The 20,102-nt window shown below is 39.8% G+C and overlaps 3 protein-coding genes and 5 non-coding genes across 8 annotated transcripts in view; 1 reads left to right on the forward strand and 7 right to left on the reverse strand.

The window, feature by feature from the left end:
• MAP2K1 (mitogen-activated protein kinase kinase 1) overlaps positions 1-6,297 on the forward strand; it is a 104,053-nt gene extending 97,756 nt beyond the window's left edge. Inside the window, exons 9-11 of the mRNA XM_027852039.1 lie at positions 4,157-4,218; positions 4,753-4,798; positions 5,990-6,297. Of these exons, the coding sequence (XP_027707840.1) occupies positions 4,157-4,218; positions 4,753-4,798; positions 5,990-6,103 (222 nt within the window). The 3' untranslated portion in view covers positions 6,104-6,297. The remainder of the gene's footprint in view (positions 1-4,156; positions 4,219-4,752; positions 4,799-5,989) is intronic.
• Positions 6,298-9,971: 3,674 nt separating this feature from the next.
• Positions 9,972-13,819, reverse strand: SNAPC5 (small nuclear RNA activating complex polypeptide 5). The gene is made up of 3 exons (XM_027851845.1): positions 13,614-13,819; positions 11,627-11,716; positions 9,972-10,732 (listed from the first exon to the last, which is right to left on the reverse strand). Exons 1-3 carry the CDS (start codon positions 13,701-13,703, stop codon positions 10,622-10,624), a joined length of 291 nt encoding a protein of 96 aa, XP_027707646.1. The 5' UTR covers positions 13,704-13,819; the 3' UTR covers positions 9,972-10,621.
• A 1,094-nt stretch (positions 13,820-14,913) lies between these two features.
• Positions 14,914-20,019, reverse strand: RPL4 (ribosomal protein L4). The gene is made up of 10 exons (XM_027851911.1): positions 19,953-20,019; positions 18,751-18,922; positions 18,354-18,460; positions 17,783-17,921; positions 17,221-17,345; positions 16,491-16,620; positions 15,844-16,000; positions 15,535-15,618; positions 15,318-15,438; positions 14,914-15,233 (listed from the first exon to the last, which is right to left on the reverse strand). The coding sequence occupies exons 1-10, from the start codon at positions 19,953-19,955 to the stop codon at positions 14,997-14,999; spliced, it is 1,275 nt and encodes a 424-aa protein (XP_027707712.1). The 5' UTR covers positions 19,956-20,019; the 3' UTR covers positions 14,914-14,996.
• LOC114035853 lies at positions 15,723-15,797 on the reverse strand. The gene has a single exon (XR_003568269.1). It is a non-coding gene; the product is annotated as a small nucleolar RNA SNORD18 (small nucleolar RNA).
• Positions 16,754-16,824, reverse strand: LOC114035852. Its single transcript, XR_003568268.1, has one exon. It is a non-coding gene; the product is annotated as a small nucleolar RNA SNORD18 (small nucleolar RNA).
• LOC114035854 lies at positions 17,986-18,085 on the reverse strand. Its single transcript, XR_003568270.1, has one exon. It is a non-coding gene; the product is annotated as a small nucleolar RNA SNORD16 (small nucleolar RNA).
• Positions 18,544-18,616, reverse strand: LOC114035851. The gene has a single exon (XR_003568267.1). It is a non-coding gene; the product is annotated as a small nucleolar RNA SNORD18 (small nucleolar RNA).
• Positions 19,012-19,113, reverse strand: LOC114035855. The gene has a single exon (XR_003568271.1). It is a non-coding gene; the product is annotated as a small nucleolar RNA SNORD16 (small nucleolar RNA).
• Positions 20,020-20,102: the final 83 nt, after the last annotated feature.

Here is a 20,102-nt window from a genome sequence, read left to right on the forward strand (position 1 = left end):
AAAAGGATGAAAACAAAGGGCCTAGTTAACCCTTAGCCTGAGTAATGTACTTCTTACTAGCTGTGAATTGTCAATCTAGCAATCATTTAAAAAAAACAAAATAGTGCCTACTGTGATTCCAACATTTCTCTTTGTCTCCTTCTCTCTGTTCCCAGTCCCACAAAGCCCTACCACAGGCCTGAAAGAAAGAGGATCATATAGTGGAAAAAATGTCACAGTAGACATTTAAGTTCCAATCTTGCCTAGATATATTTTCTAGCCATATGACCATATGATCTCTCTGGGACTTAATTTTTCTTCTCAATCAAGCAATAAACATTTATTGTTCAGTTGTTTCATTTGTGTCCAGCTCTTTGTGATGTCATTTGGGGTTTTCTTGGCAAAGATACTAGAGTGGTTTGCCATTTCCTTCTTCAGCTCATTTGACAGATAAGGAAACTAAGGTAAATAGGATTAACTGATTTGCCCAGGGTCACACAGTTAGTAAGTGTCCAAAGTTAGATTTGAACTCAGGAAGATGAGTCTTCCTGACTCCAGGCCCAGTGTTCTGTCTACTCTTGACACCTAGCTGCCCTATTTCTTCAAATTACTCCCCTTCTTTTCTAGCTGCAATGGCCGCAGCTACTCCCTGGTCAACCTTCCAACTCCTCCTCTCTCAGAATCCTAGTCTTTCCTCAGTGCTGGCTTATCTCTGGCACTGCCTCTGGCGTGAAGCCTGTCCTGATCACCTCTAGTTGTTATTGTTCTCCCTCTCCTCAGATTACATTTTGTCTCCTCAAGCAAAACCTAAGTGCATGGAAGGTAGGGATTGTTTCATTTTCATCTTTGCATCCCCAGCACCTCACACAGTGTCTTGCTCCTAGTATGAATGTTTTGTAATAGTCAGTAAACATTTATTAAGCATCAGCTGTGTGCCAGGCACTGGGGATACAAACCAGAAGAATGACAGTCTCCACCATCCTGGTGCTTACCCCTTCTTGGGAAAGGCAAAGATAATCCACTAAAAGAAGGAGGGTGGGTTCATGGCTCCATCCTCCAACCCTCCAGGCAGAGGAGAGAGGCTAGTGAGGGGCCTAATGAGGTGCTGAGTGTCAGAATTCAATCAGTCTCTGTGATGGGCTTATCCTGGGTGGGGGAGGCATGATGTTCTTCCTGTTGAAACCAAACAGAGCAGCTGATGGTAAGTGAATTTATTAATAAGTAAGTGTTTGTTGAAATGAGTTAGCCAAATTTCATTTGAATTTCTCTGAAGGCTCCATTTTCACTTGAAGTCCTTTTTGCCGTTTTGGTGAGCTTACATCCTTAATAGTCTTAAGTATTCCTCTCTGCGTTGTTCTACAAGTGAGCTTGTACTTGAAGCTATTGTTGTGGCCCTTGGCCACCATATTTCTCCATGTTGAGGTTCAACTCAATTAAGAGTTAATAGTTTGAAGTAGTTTCTGTTTTCTTTCAGCCCCCTTATATTTTGTTCTGCATTGGTTAAACTTTTGATGTCTTTACCGCCCATATCTTTTTTTTTTAGAGACAGCTTATTCAGACAGGTTGCATTGGAACTGATGTAGTCATATCCAATATTATCTTCTTGACATCTTTTTATTTGGAATTTACTTTATCCTTTGCCGTAACTAGTTGATCTAAAAACATCCAAACAAGTAATTCTGAAATAAATGGTGAATCTGTAACTGGTCATTTCCTTTCCTTTAAAGATAAAAGCATTTTCATTTTTATTAGGGGTCAGTTATAATTGTTTTGGGCTTTCCAAGTCCTACATTTTTTGACTCTTTAGGAAAGTCTTCATTATATCTAGGACTAGCATTTCTGAGTAATCTGCAAATCTCTTTCATTTCTTGATCCTGATCCATATTTTCAACTCATCTTCCACATTCCTTTTTTTTTTTTTTTTGGTGAGGCAGTTGGGGTTAAGTGACTTGCCGAGGGTCACACAGCTAGTAAGTGTCAAGTGTTTGGTCTGAGGTGGATTTGAACTCAGGTCCTCCAGATTTCAGGGATGGTACTCTATCCACCACGCCACCTAGCTGCCCCCACATTCCCATTTTCGAGTTAAAGTCACCACAGATAAAATGTATGTATTTACTTAGTTTGAATGATCTGGTCAGTTACTCTAGAATTTCTGTGCTTCTTCATCCTTTGAAACAGATGGTCAATCAACAATCATTTATAACCTGCAGTTGTCTTCATGGTGATATGTTTTCTTATGTTTGTGGTGAGCCCTACAAGGTGAAGTGCCCGAGTGTCCCATTTTATGTTTCTTATTGCCTTTGTCCACATAATGAAACCAACTATTTCAGTCACTTTTCCAAAGAGAACCTGTAAACTTTCCTCTCATTTAGTAGCTGCATCTTCTTTATATCTTCTGATTTCTTTTATAATCAGAATTTGATGTGGATATAGTCCCATCTGTACAGTAGTGTGTTGACTTTAAGTTCTGGGATCATAGATTTAGAGCTGGCAGGAAAGTTGGAGCTAGAGTCCTGTTCACTTACAGATGAGGACACTGAGCCCCAGGGTCACACAGCTCCTGAGAGTCTGAGGCTGGATTCAGATTGAAGTCTTCCTGAGTCCCAAGTCTGTCTAACACTCTGTCTAGTACACCAACACTCCTTGCTGAGCATTAGACAAAGATTGCATGTTATCAGCAGCTTCTTGCTTATACTTGTGATTCTTAGCAACCTCTGCTTCCTTTTTTCCACCACTCTTTCATTATAACTATAAGCATTTTGTATTTTTGTCCATTTTATCTGTTGCCATGACCAAATAAAGTTATTAACTAACAAGACATCTGGTGATGAAGCATCCATGTTTAAACTGCCCCTTGAACAGAAATTACGGTCTGAGCTCATCCTTTCCATCTTGCAGACTCTGTAACAGAATGCACTCCGGCATAACCTTAGACAGCCCAGGTCACTTGCACGCCACAGTGAGGCATTAGAGTAAGATTATTGTAGCTATTTAGTATGTGTGGAAAGTGGCAAATGAATGGTTCACAGGAGAGAGAGAACACTTGAGGAGTAGTTGGAGAAGACTTCATGGAGTAAGTGGGACTTGAGCTACCAGGAGTGAGGAACCTGCAGCCTCAAGTCCACATGTGACCCTCTAGGTCCTCAATGCAGCCCTTTGACTGAATCCAAACTTAGGAGAACAAATCCCCTTAATAAAAGGATTGGTTCTGTAAAACTTGAATTCAGTCCAAAGGCCACACCCAAGGACCTCGAGTGCCACAGATTCCCTACCTGTGAGCTGGACTTTGAAGGAGAGTCAGGTTACAGATTAGGTAGAAGAGAAAGAAGGGGGGGGGGTGGGGAAGGCATTTTAGGGAATAGGCTAGAGAGATGTGGACCTGTCTGGCCATAGAAATTGTGAGAGATAAGACTGAGAAGCAGGTTGGGGCCAGGTTGTAGGATTTGATTGGATGTAACTAGGATAATTTTAGGAAATTTGAAAAAGAAAAGTCTTCCTTGGTTATTGTTATGGAGAAATGGCCTAGGGCATACATTGTTATCTCTCATAATAAGATTCTAGTCCTGCTTACTTCTGTTGAAAGAGTTTGTAAAGTCCTTGTCTCAATTTGGTTGTTCCTAAAAACAATAACGGGCAAAGATCTTGTCTGAACGTGATAATCTTCATGGAGATCAGGAAAGGCTCTTTCCTTGAAGGACCCCTTTTTTGGAGTGTTTGGGTAGCATTCTTCTAAAGCGTTCCCCTCGTAGAATTAATGTTTGATTGCTTTTTTGTTTACATTAACTACGTCCCTTTCCTACGTAGACACATATTTTTAGGAAACTTTCTTTCTTGTATGGTTAGAACCATTGAAGAAAATCTAGCTTCCCTTCTGTCAGTGATTAACAAATTAGGTCAAAATCACCATTAATTATACTGCTAAACCTCTTCCCACCAAATATGGGGAGTGGTGTACCTGATTCCAGCAAGATAGACAGTCTTGGCATCATCACACCAACAGTATATCTTAAGAACCAGGGAGACTGAACTGTGTCCTTCCTTAGTGTTAATAACTCAGGGGCAAGCCTGCCATAAGGCAAGGGGGATGGAAGAGATAAATATGGCAAGAACTTAACCTGTGGGAGAGTTCAGGGACCACTCTAGAGAGTTAGATCTGATGTTTTGTCATGTCTTTCAGCCTCCTCCAAAATTGCCCAGTGGAGTCTTTAGTTTGGAATTTCAAGATTTTGTGAATAAATGGTAAGTTGGCCTCTTATTCTTTTTAATTAATTAATTTTTAGTTTTCAGCATTTACTTCCATAAGTTTTTGAGTTTTAAATTTTCTCCCCTTCCCTCCTTACTTTCCTCCCCAAGACAGCATGCAATCTGATATAGGCTCTATATATACATTCCTGTTAAACATATTTTCACATTAGTCATGCTGTAAAGAAGAATTAGAACCAACAGGAGGAACCACATGGCTTCTTATTCTTAGAAAGTATATCCTAAAGAATTTGGCTTTTAATATTGGACTATACTCCTCTATAGGATTCCCAGATTTGGCTTCTCTGGTGGTAACCTACCATGGCTTTTCTCCTCTGAGCATCTTAGGTTATTCTCCCATGGGCTTCTGGGTTTATGTAAGTCATGGGTTACAGGACTTATGTAAGATAATCACACTGCACATTACATTGAGCTTAATAATTTATCCTTTGGGAGTTAATTTTATAGAAACTAGTAAATTTTTTTTTCACCTTCAAAGAGAAATAATTTTCATTTGCTTTTCTTTTTAAGCCTAATAAAAAACCCAGCAGAGAGAGCTGATTTGAAGCAACTTATGGTAAGTAAAATCTTAATAGATTTCTCACTAATACTGTCACTACCCCTAAGGAAATGTAGGACCAGGGCAAATTGTGTGTTGTGCCTATTGCTCAATATTTGGATACAGGGTGGAATCCAAATTAAATTAACTCTAAGGGCAATATTGAAGGAAAAAAGGTTGTCAAAGGTTAACATGCAACTTGAAAGATGGTCTCATCTACTTCCTGGTGATGGTGGGGAGTTTTATAATACATAGGCTTTTTTTTAAAGCGATCCATTCATAGCTGTACCTCCCTTCACTTTCCTGAGCCATTACCCAACCAGCCAAAGTGGATGGGAGACCTTATTAATCTTGAACAAGCTCAATTCGTCATCTTGACTGTTGCATTCCTTTTGAATCTTATTTTTCTTGATTAAATGTAGTTTTTCTTATTTGGAACTTAACAAGTACCAAGTAAAATGAGACATTTCTATATACATTGAAGAACAGGAGAAGATTATACATGAAATTGTCAATCTCTGTTACATAGAGTTTGCTTTTCTTTTAAAGTATATAATTATTTTAAATATGTACTTTTCAAAGCTGTCCTGCTTATCTGTAATTTCCTTCTGTTCTCATTTCGGAGAGATACCCCTTTTCCCTGTATGTCCTTTCTATCCCACCTTTAATAAAGATCTCTCTTTAAATAAAGAGAAAGAAAAAAAGTATTTCTAACAGATATCCATAGTTAAACATAACAAATCCTTGCATTTCCATGTCCAAAAATGAAATGTCTTACTATGCAACTTGAGTCCATCACCTCTTTTATCAGGAAGTGGGTAGCATGCTTTATTATTAGTCCTTTGGAATCATGGTGGTTCATTACATTGATCAAAGTTGATCACTGATCGTAAGTCTTTTAGAACTGTTTGTCTTTACAGTGCTGTTTTTGAATAAATTGTTCTGGCTCTACTCACTTTATTCTGCATCAGTTCCTGCAAGTCTTTCCAGATTTCTCAGAAACCATCTCTTTCATTTTTTTTTGTGGTACAGAAATAACTCATTACATTCATATGTCATAGTTCGTTGAGCCATTCTGCAAGTCACAGACACCCCCTTAATTTCCATGTCTTTACTGTATCAAAAAGAGATACTGCATATATTTTTACATGTATTGAACCAGATCTTTTAATGTTCTGATGATGCATCTTCACATTTTCTCACATACAGGTTCATGCTTTTATCAAGAGGTCTGATGCCGAGGAAGTTGATTTTGCAGGCTGGCTCTGCTCCACCATAGGCCTTAACCAGCCTAGCACACCAACTCATGCTGCTGGCGTCTAAAGTGTTTCTTTGGGAGGCTGGAGAAAGGCAGCTCCCTTACCCCATTGTGCAAAATGATGCTACCTTAGGTCCTATTTCTCATGCTTGTCTCTGTTCAGATGTGCATTTTACCCTGTGAAGAAGGATGAAGAACATAGCATGTGCCAAATTCTGTTTGTTTTGTTTGTTTTTTAATAATGATTACTCTCTTGGAATTGGCTTTGCATTGGGGGCTTCTTGTTTGTGTTAATGAACCCTAAAAAAGCGTGCGATGTTGAGTTAGTGAAATTTTGATGACAGTGGATATTCTTTGCATCGCTGCTCTTTCAGCCTCAGCTGGCTGGCTTTGTGATTTTTTTGGGGGGGGTGGGGAATCTTTTGACACTTGGTGGTACTTCATTCTCTCAAGGCTTTTTACCGTCTTCCTGAAAGTGGAAGGGAGGAGCCTTACAATGTCCTTCACAAGCAGTGCATGGGAAGCATGCTTTTGCTGCTATGAAAACAAGCATTAGAAAGTGGATGTCATGGTGTTGTAATTTTTTTGCTTTCTGTGTAGAATCCAGCTGTTTTCACCTAAATCAAGTCAGAGCCCCGAATTGCCATAATAGCCAGGGCTTCATCAGTCTACTGTGAGGACTTAGAGACTTGTGGCTATATTTCTATATTTATTTTTAAAATATTCTCTGTAGGATATTCAGAGTTGTTTGGTGGTGTATGTCTCTTAATTTTTAACTGGCATTTCTAAAATAGTGGGGTTTTTTTTGAATGTCACCAATGGATCAAGTCATTAAAGTTCATCAGATTTATCTTTCTCCTAATCCAATTACAGAATATATTGTAAGAGAACTGTGTGTATAGTGCCTAAAAATTGTATGGAGATCCTTTTAACCATTTTATTTTCAAATGTTTAACAAATCTAATCTCTTATTCTAATAAATATATCATAAGGTTTAAAAAAAGAATTGAAGAGTAGTGATTTCTTTGTAAATTTCCTCAGGTAGTGATGTTTTTATCATTCTACAGGAAAATGGTCATTTTGGTTTCTTAAACCTAGCTGAGCCTTTTTATGTGGGAAGGTAGGTGGAAAATAGGAAGGGTTGCAAGAAGGAAATACTGGACCAAGAAACAGCTTGCAGCTTGATGCTTTTGGCTAACGTGCCTTTGGTTGCCTTCCTATCATTTTATATGTCTAGAAGCCACATCAAAAATGATTGCAGCAGTGTTCAAAATCTCTCCCACCATGCACCCTTATCTATAAATAAGCATCTTCAATAGCTTTTCTCTTGAAATATGAAAGGACCCTATTTGTCCTTCCCACCCAGTTTTCTTTTTAATTCAGTTCAACTTCATTTTCAATTTCATTCTTCTTCCCTCCCCCACCTGTTGAAAAGGCAAGAAAAAACAAAATCCATTACAAATACGTATAGTCAAATTTCCACATTAGCCATGTACAAAAAAAAGAAGAAGAAAATATGCTTCAATCTGCACTCGTGAGTCTATCAACTCATTTGGAGGTAGATAGAATGTTTCATCATGAGTCCTTTGAAATTGTAGTTGGTCATTTGTATTGATCATTTACTAAGTCTTTCAAAGTTGATTATCTTTACAGTTATCATTGTTACTGTGTATGTTGTTTTCCTGGTTCTTTTGCACACTTCATTTTATATCAGTTCATATAAGTCTAATCAGGTTTTCCCAAAACCATCATCTTCATTGTTGTTTACAGCACAATATTCCATCACAATCATATACCATGACTTGTTCAGCCATTCCCCAATTGATAGGCATTCTCATAGTTTCCAGTTCTTTGACCTAGACCTAGTAATTCTTAATTCTAATTTTGATTCTTAGACCTAGTAAATCACTGAATCAAAGGTTATGTATAGTTTAATAGCTTTTTGGGCATAGTTCCAAATTGTCCAAAATGGTTGAACTAATTCATAGCTCCATCAACAGTTCATCAGTGTACCTGATTTCCCATATTGCTGCCAGCATGTTTTTTGTTTGTTTCTGTTTTTTTTGCTAAGCAATAAGTTTCAGTAACTTGCCCAGAGTCACACAGGTAGTATTGCGTGTCTGAAGCAGTATTTGAACTCAGGTCTTCCTGACTCCAGGGCTGGTGCTCTATCCACTGCACCACCTAACTGCCCCTCCAGCATTTGTTATTTTCCTTGTTATCCTAGCCAATTTGACACCCACTTACTTCTTTCCAAAAGTGAAGGGTAATGGTCTGAAAAAAAAAAAATCTTAAGACAAATCTGAAGGTCCTTGGGAATCTTAATTCTTCACAGTCTCCCCACTCCCCTATTTTAACACCTGTGCTTAACTGGCTGTAACAGATTTTTCTAAGCTGGAGTATTCTTATATCTTCTAGGATTCATCAGTGTCCAAAGAGTATAAATGTTTGCCTATGTGTGATGGCTGTTCAGCATTGTATCCCTTTGTCATTTTCTAATTATATGGAAGTCATAGCTGTAGAATACTCAGATACATGTTTAAGTACATAGGATAGTCTTTCTTACTTGCACCTAATTCCCATCCCACTTTTTATTTGGGATTACCAACTTAAAGAAATGAGATATTTTTGAAATAACTAGCAAAAACCTTTCATGATTTACTGGCATCAGTAGGACTTACTTTTACAGCACTTTGGGAACAGTCTCATAAAAATGAAGGAATTGGTTTCTAAAATTCATGCTCATGGCACTAAAAGGTTGTATGTATTGTGTTGTGCTAATGCTCTTCACAGGTGAGCAAGCTGAATTTTATATTATAGCTCTAAGTCATCAAAAGACAAATGACTTCTACATTCCTGGCAATTTATACCTTTTAAGGTTTTTAATGATTCTTTTAATGGTTGAGTTTGGGCTTTTACTGCATGTAAACTTGACAGACGTTGCCTGAACTTCCTCCCTCATTTTCTTCTTTGCTAGAGCAAGACTACATAGCCAATAAAAACATTTGACAAAGGGGACTTTTGCCTTATCAGATGAAAAAAAAGAATCTGGGAAATATCTTCTGGTATGCTGATCCCTGACCTACTAGATGCTAGAGTGAGAACTTGAATGAGATTTTTGTGATTCAATTAAAAAAAGGACAAACATTCATGGCTTAAATTCCTTGCTTCATTTTAGAAAAGGCAAAATAGTTCTCTATAGATATAACACTACTGTAGCATTATCACTTTGCTCTAAATCAATGATTGACTTAAATATTCTGGTCAGTTTTCAGGTTTCATAACTGGAATAATTTATATCTTGATCACTGAAGCACTAATCAAGATGAGTTTCAGCCCTCATTAATTTTACTTTTTTCTAGTCATACCCCAAAGGAGTAATAACATTTAGTGCACCTAAGAATAATTATACCCTTAAGCACTTCTCTGTTGCAATCTTCCTAGTTTGCGTTCCCATATATGCCAACATTTAGAACTTATCCAAAACTTCTCTCTGTCCTGGAAATTATTAATGACACTATATTGACTAAAGTGAATAGAAAATCACTTTTTAAAAAAGTGAACACTAGATAATATTTTCAAAGAAATATGTGTTTCAGTTTCTGATTCTTATTTCTAATTTATTGAAGGCTTGATTTTTAAATCATGTGTAGTTGTTTTTGGCACAGTTGAAAACTGCACAAGAATACCTGTTGTTTTTTCTGTGTTTGGGGCTGCTATGTTTTGTTACTTGTACTGTGCAAATTTGAACAACTAAATTAGCCTTATCCTGTGTGAGAAGGGAAAGAGCATAGAAATGAATCTTGATCACAAATGAGAAGTTTTTACATGTCCTATTTCTTCAGCCATTTTCTTTTTATTGTAAAAACAAATCCACTCACGTATATCCCGAGACATTTTTAAAAATATGGCACATTTCCTTAAAAACAAAAATGATTTTTAAAACAATTAAATTTTATTATTATAATATGTATTCTACAAGAACATGGTTTGGCTCTTCTCCTTTGGTATCCTGTAGACAGCATTTTTTATCTAAAATTGACTGACCACATTTTACCACAATGTGGCAACTCAAATTAAGATATGCTCACAACCACACCAAGCAACTTCTCATGTACTTCTATGTTCCTCAGAGTGCCATTAAAATAGCTTACCCTCTCTATATGAGAAGCTGAATCCCATTATATCTCTTCTTTACCTTTCCATCTACTAGATTCTAGAACTTAGAACGTGGCCTTGCTCTGTGCATAAGGGAGTTAAATGGTATGTCTTTACTTGCCAATATATATTAGAAAAATATGAAAGGCTGGATTACATTTAAACTTTTCTGGTTGCAAATACATGAGTATTTCAATAGAATGTCACATGGAATTTTACCTCTAGTATGTATATGTATCTAATTTGACTAGCTTATATGAAGCTTCAGTGGGCTATGGTGTCATTTTAGTTGTGCATTTTTTGAGAGTTTTTCATTCACTGTTAGCAGGCCATAATGATTGTATTAGAATGGTTTCTTTGAACAGAGAAAGTTCATGAATCTTAAATTAACTTAGATAAATAATTCTGATTTTTCCCTTTCTCCTTTAGGAATCAGATTCTTCCTCTTCCTCCTCCTCTTCTTGAGCATGGTTTCTTGTGCTTAGCTGTAATTCAGTTTGATTGATGGAAGTTTCATTATCTACCTGCACCAAGATCTGATGGGGCCAAAGAAATCACACATTAATATTTTTTAAGCAACCAAACACTTAAAAAATGCCAGGTCTTAAAACTAAAGCTAAATCTAACTCATAGTATAGTCACATCCCTAGGTTTCCTCAAATGCTTTCAGATTAAATGTTTTCATTAATTGCAGTACAAACATGAGTCTTTTGGTAGGCTAAGTGACAGGAGGCAGACTAAGGCTGACTGAGCCTTATTTCTGAATGGTTTGAAGTTTATTAAACCCATATAGCATTCCCTTAGGGTAGTCATTAATTCACATATTTTATTACAGAAGGAACAGATGATTCCAGCAAAACGTCCCAGGGCCTGATACATAACGACTTCTTAATAAATGCTTGCTGAATGATTACCTCAGGTCATTTGATGGGAGCGGGTCACATTAAGGACAAGAACCCATTTTTGTCCTATCCTGAAGCTATGGATTGCTGTCCAAAGAATGGCCTGGTAAATAAAGCACCCTTAGCATTAGCTCCCCCAAGTTACTGATTCTGGTAACTCTTTCAAGCATGTTTATTACAGTGTGTAGGTAACATTCCCAAAGTAGCAACAGCTTTGACACATGACAAATTATATTCTTCCTCAACAATATGCCTGGAATTACCAGAATAACTGACACAACAGATGAACAGAGGGGAGTAATCAAACAAAAAAAAAATGGTGAAAACTGTTTGTGAAAGGGCTGAAAGCAAATGACAAACTAACTGGTTTACTAACCTAAGCAATTAATGAAATTTCTCATAACTTTCTAAAGTCCCTCAGTCTCAAAAATGGGATTTTATACTGGTTTTTATTACCAAAAGGCAGAAAATTATACCATTAACTCTGAATTTCAGTTTTTCCATAGCCCCACATTTGCTTATGCTTACATTTTCTGGTTCCTCTGTTAGAGGTGAAGAATGGGTCATCCCTTCCCCTTCTCTGGAGCTAATAATTGATTGAAGGGCCAGCTCTTCAACCTAAAACATGAGACAACTGGGTCATTTTGCCTTCCACTATATTTGCAATGAAGAGGAACGAACAAAGCTCACACTGTATTCTAAGGGAGGGGAAATGAAATACAGTCTTGTGATTGCTCTCTGCTACCAGCAGGGGGTGGGAAGAGGAGCTCCTGACATGCACTGTCCTTACAAGGAAGAGGGCAAGGGAAGCCCTCTCCTCTTTGTGTTCTCCTGGGCAATTCAAACTGTTCAACCTGAGAAGAAAAGTGCCCCTTCTCCAGCTGAGCTTACTTTAAGTCAACTGCTACTACCAAGCCCAAATACCCCCAAGGGGAACAGAGACCGAGGTCTCTTCCTCCTAGCCGGTTAAAATTTTGCCTGACCAGTCTTGGATCAAGGTAGCTAGGAACCACAAAGAAGAGATGGCTTTTGTGTTGGCAGGTGTAGGAGGGCACACTGGAAAGAACATGGGTGATGGATGTTAGAGGAGCAGACGACTTAGAATTGGAAGGAACCTTCTGAGATAATCTACTACAACTCACTCTTTTTACAGATGAGGAAACAGGTCCCCCAAGAGATTAAGCAACTTGAATTACTAAGGACCAACATTAGCCTTCAAACCTGAATCCTCTTACTCTTTGACTAGCCCAGGCTGCCTTTCATTAATAATCACCATTTACCATCAAACAACTGAAAGTACACAGAAGTATGACGCAAGTCCTTGTGAAACAATGGAGCAAGGAGGGGAGAGCTAAGACACGAACACAGGAAAAGATAACTACCAAATTACATAGACAAAAAAACCCCCAAAGTTCAGACTAGTGCGATCTCTGTGGTCTATATTGATAAGGCATCAAGAAAGTGAGTTGAGAGGTGGGAAAGTTGGATGAAGGAAAAAAGCATTAAAGGTGAGAAATGAAGTAACCTTCATCTGGTATCTTCCCTGAGCCCAGAGGTTCTTTCTGAGATGATAAGATCTGATCCTAATTTACCAATCCAGACATCTCACATTAGGGTTCTTTAAACATCCTACATTACAGCCAAATTGGCCTGTTTTACCATCTCATCTGCTGAAATCTTATTCATCCCTCAAGATCTGATTCCAATGCATCTTTTCCATGAAATTTTCAATAATCCTGCAGTGAGAAATTTCTCCCTCTTTTGAGTTCTAAACTATTCTTTAATACCACCTGAGGGAGTGATTGCATTATGGCCAATACTAATAGAGTTAGTGTTCCTTACATCCCATACTGGATTATACGTTTCTTGATAGCAAGTACTGAGATCTTCTCAGATCACTTAGAGATCCGTCCACCCGGGGTGGGGGACCTGCGGCCTCGAGGCCACATGTGGCCCTCTACGTCCTCAAGGGCGGCCCTCTGACTGAATCCAAACTTCACTGAATAAATCCCCTTAATAAAAGGATTTGTTCGGTCAAAGTTGGACTCGGTCAAAGGGCCGCACCATCCTGACACCTCCCACCCCTGACAGGAAAGGAAATGAGGCTGAAAGAGAAGAAGAGGCTTCCTCCGGGAGAACATCATTTACGTTTACTTTTTACCTATTTTAAATTTACTTATCCGTGTACATCCTGCCGTCACCCCCGCCCCAGGGCAGGTACCGTTTATCGGTCAGTGTTTGCATCCCCGGCTCTCCACAGTGCTTACGTGTGCTCCATCAATGCTCGCTGCAGAGTTCCAGGATCCCCCGATTTTACCCCTGGGCCCCAGAAGCTTTAGGGTTAAGAGTCCTTCAAGACGGCCTTTTTAGGGTCCAGGGCCGGAGAGGGGCGTGGCTGCTCGCCTCGGCTCGGTTTCCCTCCCCTCCCTCCAGGGGGCGGCCCCTTGAGGGGCCCCGCCCCGCCGGGTCCCGCCCCAGGGCCCCGGGGCCTCGGGGTCGCCGGTGGCGGAGTCACCTTGAGCCGATTGAGCTGGTCGTGCAGCGCCGCCTTCACCCGCAGCAGCGTCTCTTCCTCCTTGCGGAGCTCCTGCAGCCGGCTCAGCATCTTGCCTGCTCGACGCCTTCGCCGCGCCTACCTCTCTCAGGCCGAGCCCGTGGGGTTGCCGTTTGACTACAGAAGCCCCATGCGGAAGAGGCCGGGCACGCGGACATCTTAGAAGAGGGCGGGTGAATCACTTCCGGCTCACCCTGAGGGCTCCTAGCGTAGCCACCGGAAGTGATTTCTAAGAGGCGTGGCGAGTTTTCCCGGTTTTGAATTCCAGTGAGAAGCCGCCACTTCCCCTGCCCCACCCCAGCTGCATGGAGAGTTTGGGCCTAGAATCATTCTGGACTATAGCTTACTCTAGACTAAAGGTAGCCAGCCCCAGGGCGGCCTTCCACCCTCAGGCACATGCTAAGAGACTGTGACTTTTAGCCCGGGGTCCGCCTGAGCTCCCAAGGCCCTCTGTAACCTCACCCTCGGTAACGCAGGGCCTACTCACCAGGCTGACCCCTCACAAGGGAGCCCCCTAGTGGCGGCAAGGCCATTAGTGAGGCTGCTGCCCCACTTCTATTTTGCTCCCTAGGGCCAGACTTCCATACTGTTCCTTGTACAACCCTCCAATTCCCGAGCATTTCCACTGGTTGTTCTACACCCCTCCCTGTACTTGTGTCAGATTCTTCGTGACCCCATTTGGGGTTTTCTTGGCAGAGATACTGGAGGGGTTTGCCAGTTCCTTCAGCTCATTTTACAAATAAGGAAAATGGGGCAAACAAGGGTGAAGTGATTCACCCTGGGTCACTCAGCTAGTGTTTGAGGCCAGATTTGAACTCGGGAGATGAGTCTTCCTGACTGCAGGCCCAGTGCTGCTGCCCTCAACCCTCCCTGCTATCTCTCACTTATTGTCTGTCCCCCACCCCAGCTTAGGCTTACTATTGAGTGGGCCCTTAATTTCCAAGTGACTGAGTGGTTAAAATATCAAATTCTCCACTTCTTTTCTAAGCATCTACCCAGCTTATAACCATATCAAAACTTTTAGGGCCTATACATAGTTAAATGTTTTAAGTGGTATAGCAGCCAGCATCTAGTATTTGACAAATGTCTTGAATTCAAGGCCCAATTATAGCACTACCTATTAAGCAACCAGGTTAATTTAAGCTTTGTTGTAAAATAAAGGAAGCTTTTGAAAACTTGCATTTGTGAAAATTAAATACTTTCAAAAAAATATTTTTTCCAAAAAAAAAAAAAAAAAAAAAAAAATTTTTTTTTTTCCAAAGCCACTTTGAATATTTATTCTTTAGAAATTCACAACATTGACATAATGAATTGTGGCCCAAAGGATAAACTGATATGCTGAGTTTATGCAGCAGGCTTCTTTTCAGCTGCAGGTTTTTTTTGTGCAGCAGGTTTCTTTTCAGCTGCAGGCTTCTTTGCTGCTGGAGGTTTCTTTTCACCAAGCTTCTTTTCTGCTGGTTTCTTCTGCCCTGGAACCTTCTTTGCTCCTGCAAGCTTCTTCTTCTTCTTCTCATCTACTGCCTTCTTTGCCTCCATAATCTTCTTTAGTGCAGCAGCTCTTTTATTTTCTCTGATTCTCCGCTGCAAAGGATTGAGAAGAAGAAAATAAGGAAACCAAAAAACTCAATGAAAGAAGAAAACCAGTACAGAATTCGCATTACTGACATTTTTAGCCTGGCGTAGAATTGTATTCCGGCGCATTGTCTTGGCATATGGGTTCAGTTTCACCATGATTCTCAAGTTCTTCAGCGGGTTCTTCTTGAGTACTCGTCGATGAATCTTTTTGCTATAAAGTAGCAGATATATTTTGTATTAACATACTTTAGAGACATCATATTCTAAGCTCTGGAAATCTTATAATGCCAATTAACTGTTAATTTACCGTGGTGCACGGAGGGCCCTCCGGATCTCTGGGCTTTTCAAAATCCTGGTAAGGTCTGTGTTGGTCATCTTGTGCATGGGAAGACTGAAAAGAGAAAAATTCAGGATGTTTCTTATGAGAATCAGGGTGCTTTATGTTCAAAATGAAAATCTGAAAAATTCTGTTCTAAGTTTCACCATTAAAAGACCAGAATCAGAACCTCCACTACTAAAATCACAGGCTTCAGAAACACGGACCAATGAAGTGGAATCTCATCATTTCTAATATTATTTCAGTAATATTAAACAGTTCAACTTAGAAAACACTTACTTGTAGTGACTCTTCAGGGTAGCAGGCCTTCGCCATGTACCATACAGGTCATCCAGCTTTCGGAAAGCACTCTCAGTCCAAATACAGAAACGCCCCACATGCCCACCAGGAGCAAGTCTCAAAAGATTCAATTTACTCACATTAAGAAGAGTAATACCTATAAGGTAAAGCAAAGTATAAATAGCTATTCCACCTGCCTTTTTTGCCAGATAAACAAAGGCATTTAAATACAAACAACTGTTACACTGAAGCATAATACATCACAAATGAAATTCTTTCCAATGCAGTTATAGTACATCAACAAAGTATCATAACGTCCAACAGAATCAGGTATTTCATAAATAGACTATGAAATCAGAATCGCATCTTTACAAGGCTGTTTTCTATATTCAGAGAAAAAAACCTTCTAAGTCCAACTGTAATGTGACTATAACTCTTAAAGGTTATCCTAGTAGACCTTAAGTTCTGGCCACTTATACTCAGGCAGAAAAAGACTTTCAAATGTGGCTAAGTTCAAGAAGCCCATCAGAAGGTTGCCTGCAAGCCAGTAAATTTTTCAGCTACAATTTGGATCAGAGGCAGAGTGCTCACACTGATGAAACCATTAAATTCTTAATGTATTGAAGCATATTAGGGAAAAAAGTTACCAGGAATGTTTCTGAATGCCTTGATGATACCATTGTCTTCATTATAGATGATACAAGGTCCCCGACGCTGGATCCTACGACGGTTTCTCATTTTACCCTTACCAGCTCGCATACGCTGAGAAGCATAGACCTTAAATAAAAAAAAAAAGTCAAGAGGCATCTTATTGTAAAATTTCACATTTTAAATAATGCTAAGTAATAATTCTTAATCTGAAGAAAATCAGATTTAAATTCTTCCCAATGTAACTACATACAGGCTACCAAACATCAGAACTTCCACAAAATCATGTTGTTTCAGAAACACGGACCATGAAGTGGAATCTCATCATTACAAGGCTGTAATATCTGAAGGCAAAACAGACTAAATTTTACTCTGATGTGAGCCCACTGGACTCCTGAAGGCCAAACCCATCTTTCCAATTTCAACTTATTTCCCCTCTCAGGTCCAGCCAAACTGACCTTGGGTGCTACTCTTCATGCATGACACTCTATTCCCCTCTATATGCTTTGCACTGGCCACTTTTCATACCTGGAATTACTCCTTTCACTTTCATGAGAGGATCCTTTACTTCCTTCAAGACTAAAAAACCAACTCCCCATAGGAAATCTTTCCCAATTCACCCCCCAGCTACTAATTCCCTTCCTTCCAAAATTGTTTCTTATTCTTTATGTTCTCTTTCCTGATACAAAGTAAGCTCTTTGAAAGCAGACACTTTCACTTTTAATTCACCTTTTTTATGTCATTCCATGCCTTCAGCTTCTTAAGCAGCAACACTGCTTCCTTGGTCTTCTTATACCCCTCCACTTTATCTTCAACTACCAGAGGAAGTTCTGGGACCTCTTCAATTCGATGACCTGAGTAAAATAAATTATTTTAGTTATACTTGTCCATATTTCATAGAAAAACAAGTTCAAGAAAAATTTCCTGACCATGTAAAGCCAGCCACAAGAGACACACAAGTTAACTTGCACATCTGTCAATTATCAGATGTAGGCTGCTGGTGGCACTGTAAAAGAATAATACGGACCAAGGTACACTAACAGAATCAATAAATGCAGTCAAGATTCCTAAATAATGAAGAACACAACCCAGTTAATGTCCAAAGTCATACGCAAAGCCAGTTGATGACAAAGGTAGGACTGGAATTAAATTTACTTCCAATATTTCACCAAACCTATTTGTGAATCTATTTCACTAAAGTGTATTATTTGGATGCCCCAAATATTGAGAATATTTCCTGTATTTCAACAGCATAAGTGTCCTTCATTCAAACCATCCTAACTAAACATACCTTTTGACATGACCAGTGCTGGGAGGGCAGAGGCTGCCAAAGCAGAGCAGATGGCATAACGTTTTTGAGTTGTGTTCACTCTGCGATGCCAACGGCGCCAAGTCTTGGTAGGAGCAAACATTCGACCTCCTCGGCACATCTATTTTTCCAGTCAAGAATCCAATTTGCCATTTAAAAAATTCATAAAGTTTCTACTTAGGTCTTGCTCAGAGAAACTTTTTCAGCAACCTTCTGTACCAGCTTACTGACAGCAGGCAACTGTCACTGAAAACAGAGTAAGGCGCAAATTACAGCATCATAGCAAGCTAATTTTCTTTATGTGGCAGCCACCCTCCTTTAAGAATATTAAGCGTTTACTAAATATGCAAAGTCCTGGAGAGATGCTTTATAGGCATATATACATTAGCAATTAAGTTCACTACCCACCTCATATGGTATCACTATCACCATAGGATTGCTATAGGGAATAGCATAGGTCATACATGAATGACCACAAAACACATCAAAGTAATCAATAATCACTAACTTCATAATATCATGTTTAGGAAACAAAAATGAAGAATAAGGATACATTTCCAAAAGCACCCTGGCCAGAGCGGTGAGTCCCTCCACCTCGAACTCGAGGAATTCGAGCAACAGCTCTGCCAGTGCCCCAAGACTCAGCACTGGTCTGATGACCTGAAAAATAAAAAATGGGGTAAGAAGAGGGCTAGTGAGATTTAATTTTTCATAAGCACCCTAGCTGAATGCATGTACTACACACTATCAGAACTTCCATAAAAATCATTTGGTTCAGAAACACGGACCAATGAAGTGGAAATCTCATCATATCTGTGTAGCATTAAACAATTTCCCTTTGGAGCCACACCTCAGACAACTCACTCAAAATTATAATTACAGACTCAATTAAAATATGGGTGGTTTCTTTTTAAAATCAAAATCTAAGTTACAAGTATAAGTGGCCATACCTGCTAATTCACTGACAGCATAAGGTTGCCGGTTATTTTTTCTCAAGTTGGTATGAACAAAATTCACAATATCTGGACGAATAGGAGCCTTAAAGACAGCAGGCAAGGTAACATTTTTGCCAGATACTTCCCCCTTTTCGGAGTACACCGATATCAAGGGACGTACACAAGCCTGGGAAAGAAAGAACAACAAGCACTTATAAGCCACATTATTAGGGAAAAAATCATCTATTTTTTTGTTTCTAAGAATCCCACGAACATTGCTCAGTTACAAGTACTCATCACCCAGAAAGCGTCAGCTTACTGACAGCAGGCAACTGTCACTGAATGCTTAAGTAAGACGCAAATTACGACATCATAGCAATGATAAGTCTTCCCAGGCAAAATTTAACATAGATTTTTAATGTTTCCAAAGACCTCATTAAAGAGACTTAAATGGAACCAGTCGAACATAAAATCTTCAAAACAATCTAACAAACAAGCACGAGTAAATGTTAGCTAAGATTCTGATGCAATCAAAATGATGCCCCAATCCCTCTCATTAAGGATTCATTCATTCAATACAAGTGAGGTAAGTAAACCTGCTCTGGACCTGGTTCCTCTAAGTTTAGAAATATTAACTACATATACACTGTAGTTTTCTTTCGATTAAGAGATCAAAATGCCCTGCCATATTTAACTACAGTTACTGAAATCAACCAATTATACTATAGACCTTAGAGCACTTCTAAGTTACAAGACGTTGGTTTCAAACAAAAAAGCCTCGTGAACATTCAAGGCCATGTGACATCAACACTTTTAAAGTACAGGAAGGCCTAAAGCAACCTCTCTTTTTCTCACGTTCATTCCAACGTGGGGCCCGGCCCTAAGCTCCACTAAATGCGCTTTACCGGATCTGGGCCGCTCTGAAGCCCAGGGGCTCCGCAGCCCAGCAATTAGCCGTCGCTCTCCTCCTGTGTAAACGCAGAGATCGCACGTCCTGGCAGGCCTCCGACTTTTTTGCCCGTTCCCACAAACACACGTTGCTTCTAAGATGGCTGCCCTTTCGCCACACCACCCATCCCACACTAGATGCGGCTTTCTCCAGGGCTCTAGCTTTTCTCTCTCTCCTTCCTTTCATATGGATTCCGCCGTCCCGGGCCCCAGGTTTCCCACCCTAGATTCTCTGTGTGGGAGATGCCCCCTGCAAGAGGTTCACTCACCATGGCGGGCACCGGAGAGTAAGAGCCACGCTCCTCTCCGCCCGATGACTCCCGCAGGAAAAGGAAATACAAAGAACCGACTTACAATTATATGTATCCCTCCCCCTGCGCCCCACACCAGCTCAGAACCAATAGAGAGGAGCGGAACAT

Source organism: Vombatus ursinus, unplaced genomic scaffold (assembly GCF_900497805.2).
Source record: "Vombatus ursinus unplaced genomic scaffold, bare-nosed wombat genome assembly UNPS02009205.1, whole genome shotgun sequence".
Taxonomy (NCBI): domain Eukaryota; kingdom Metazoa; phylum Chordata; class Mammalia; order Diprotodontia; family Vombatidae; genus Vombatus; species Vombatus ursinus.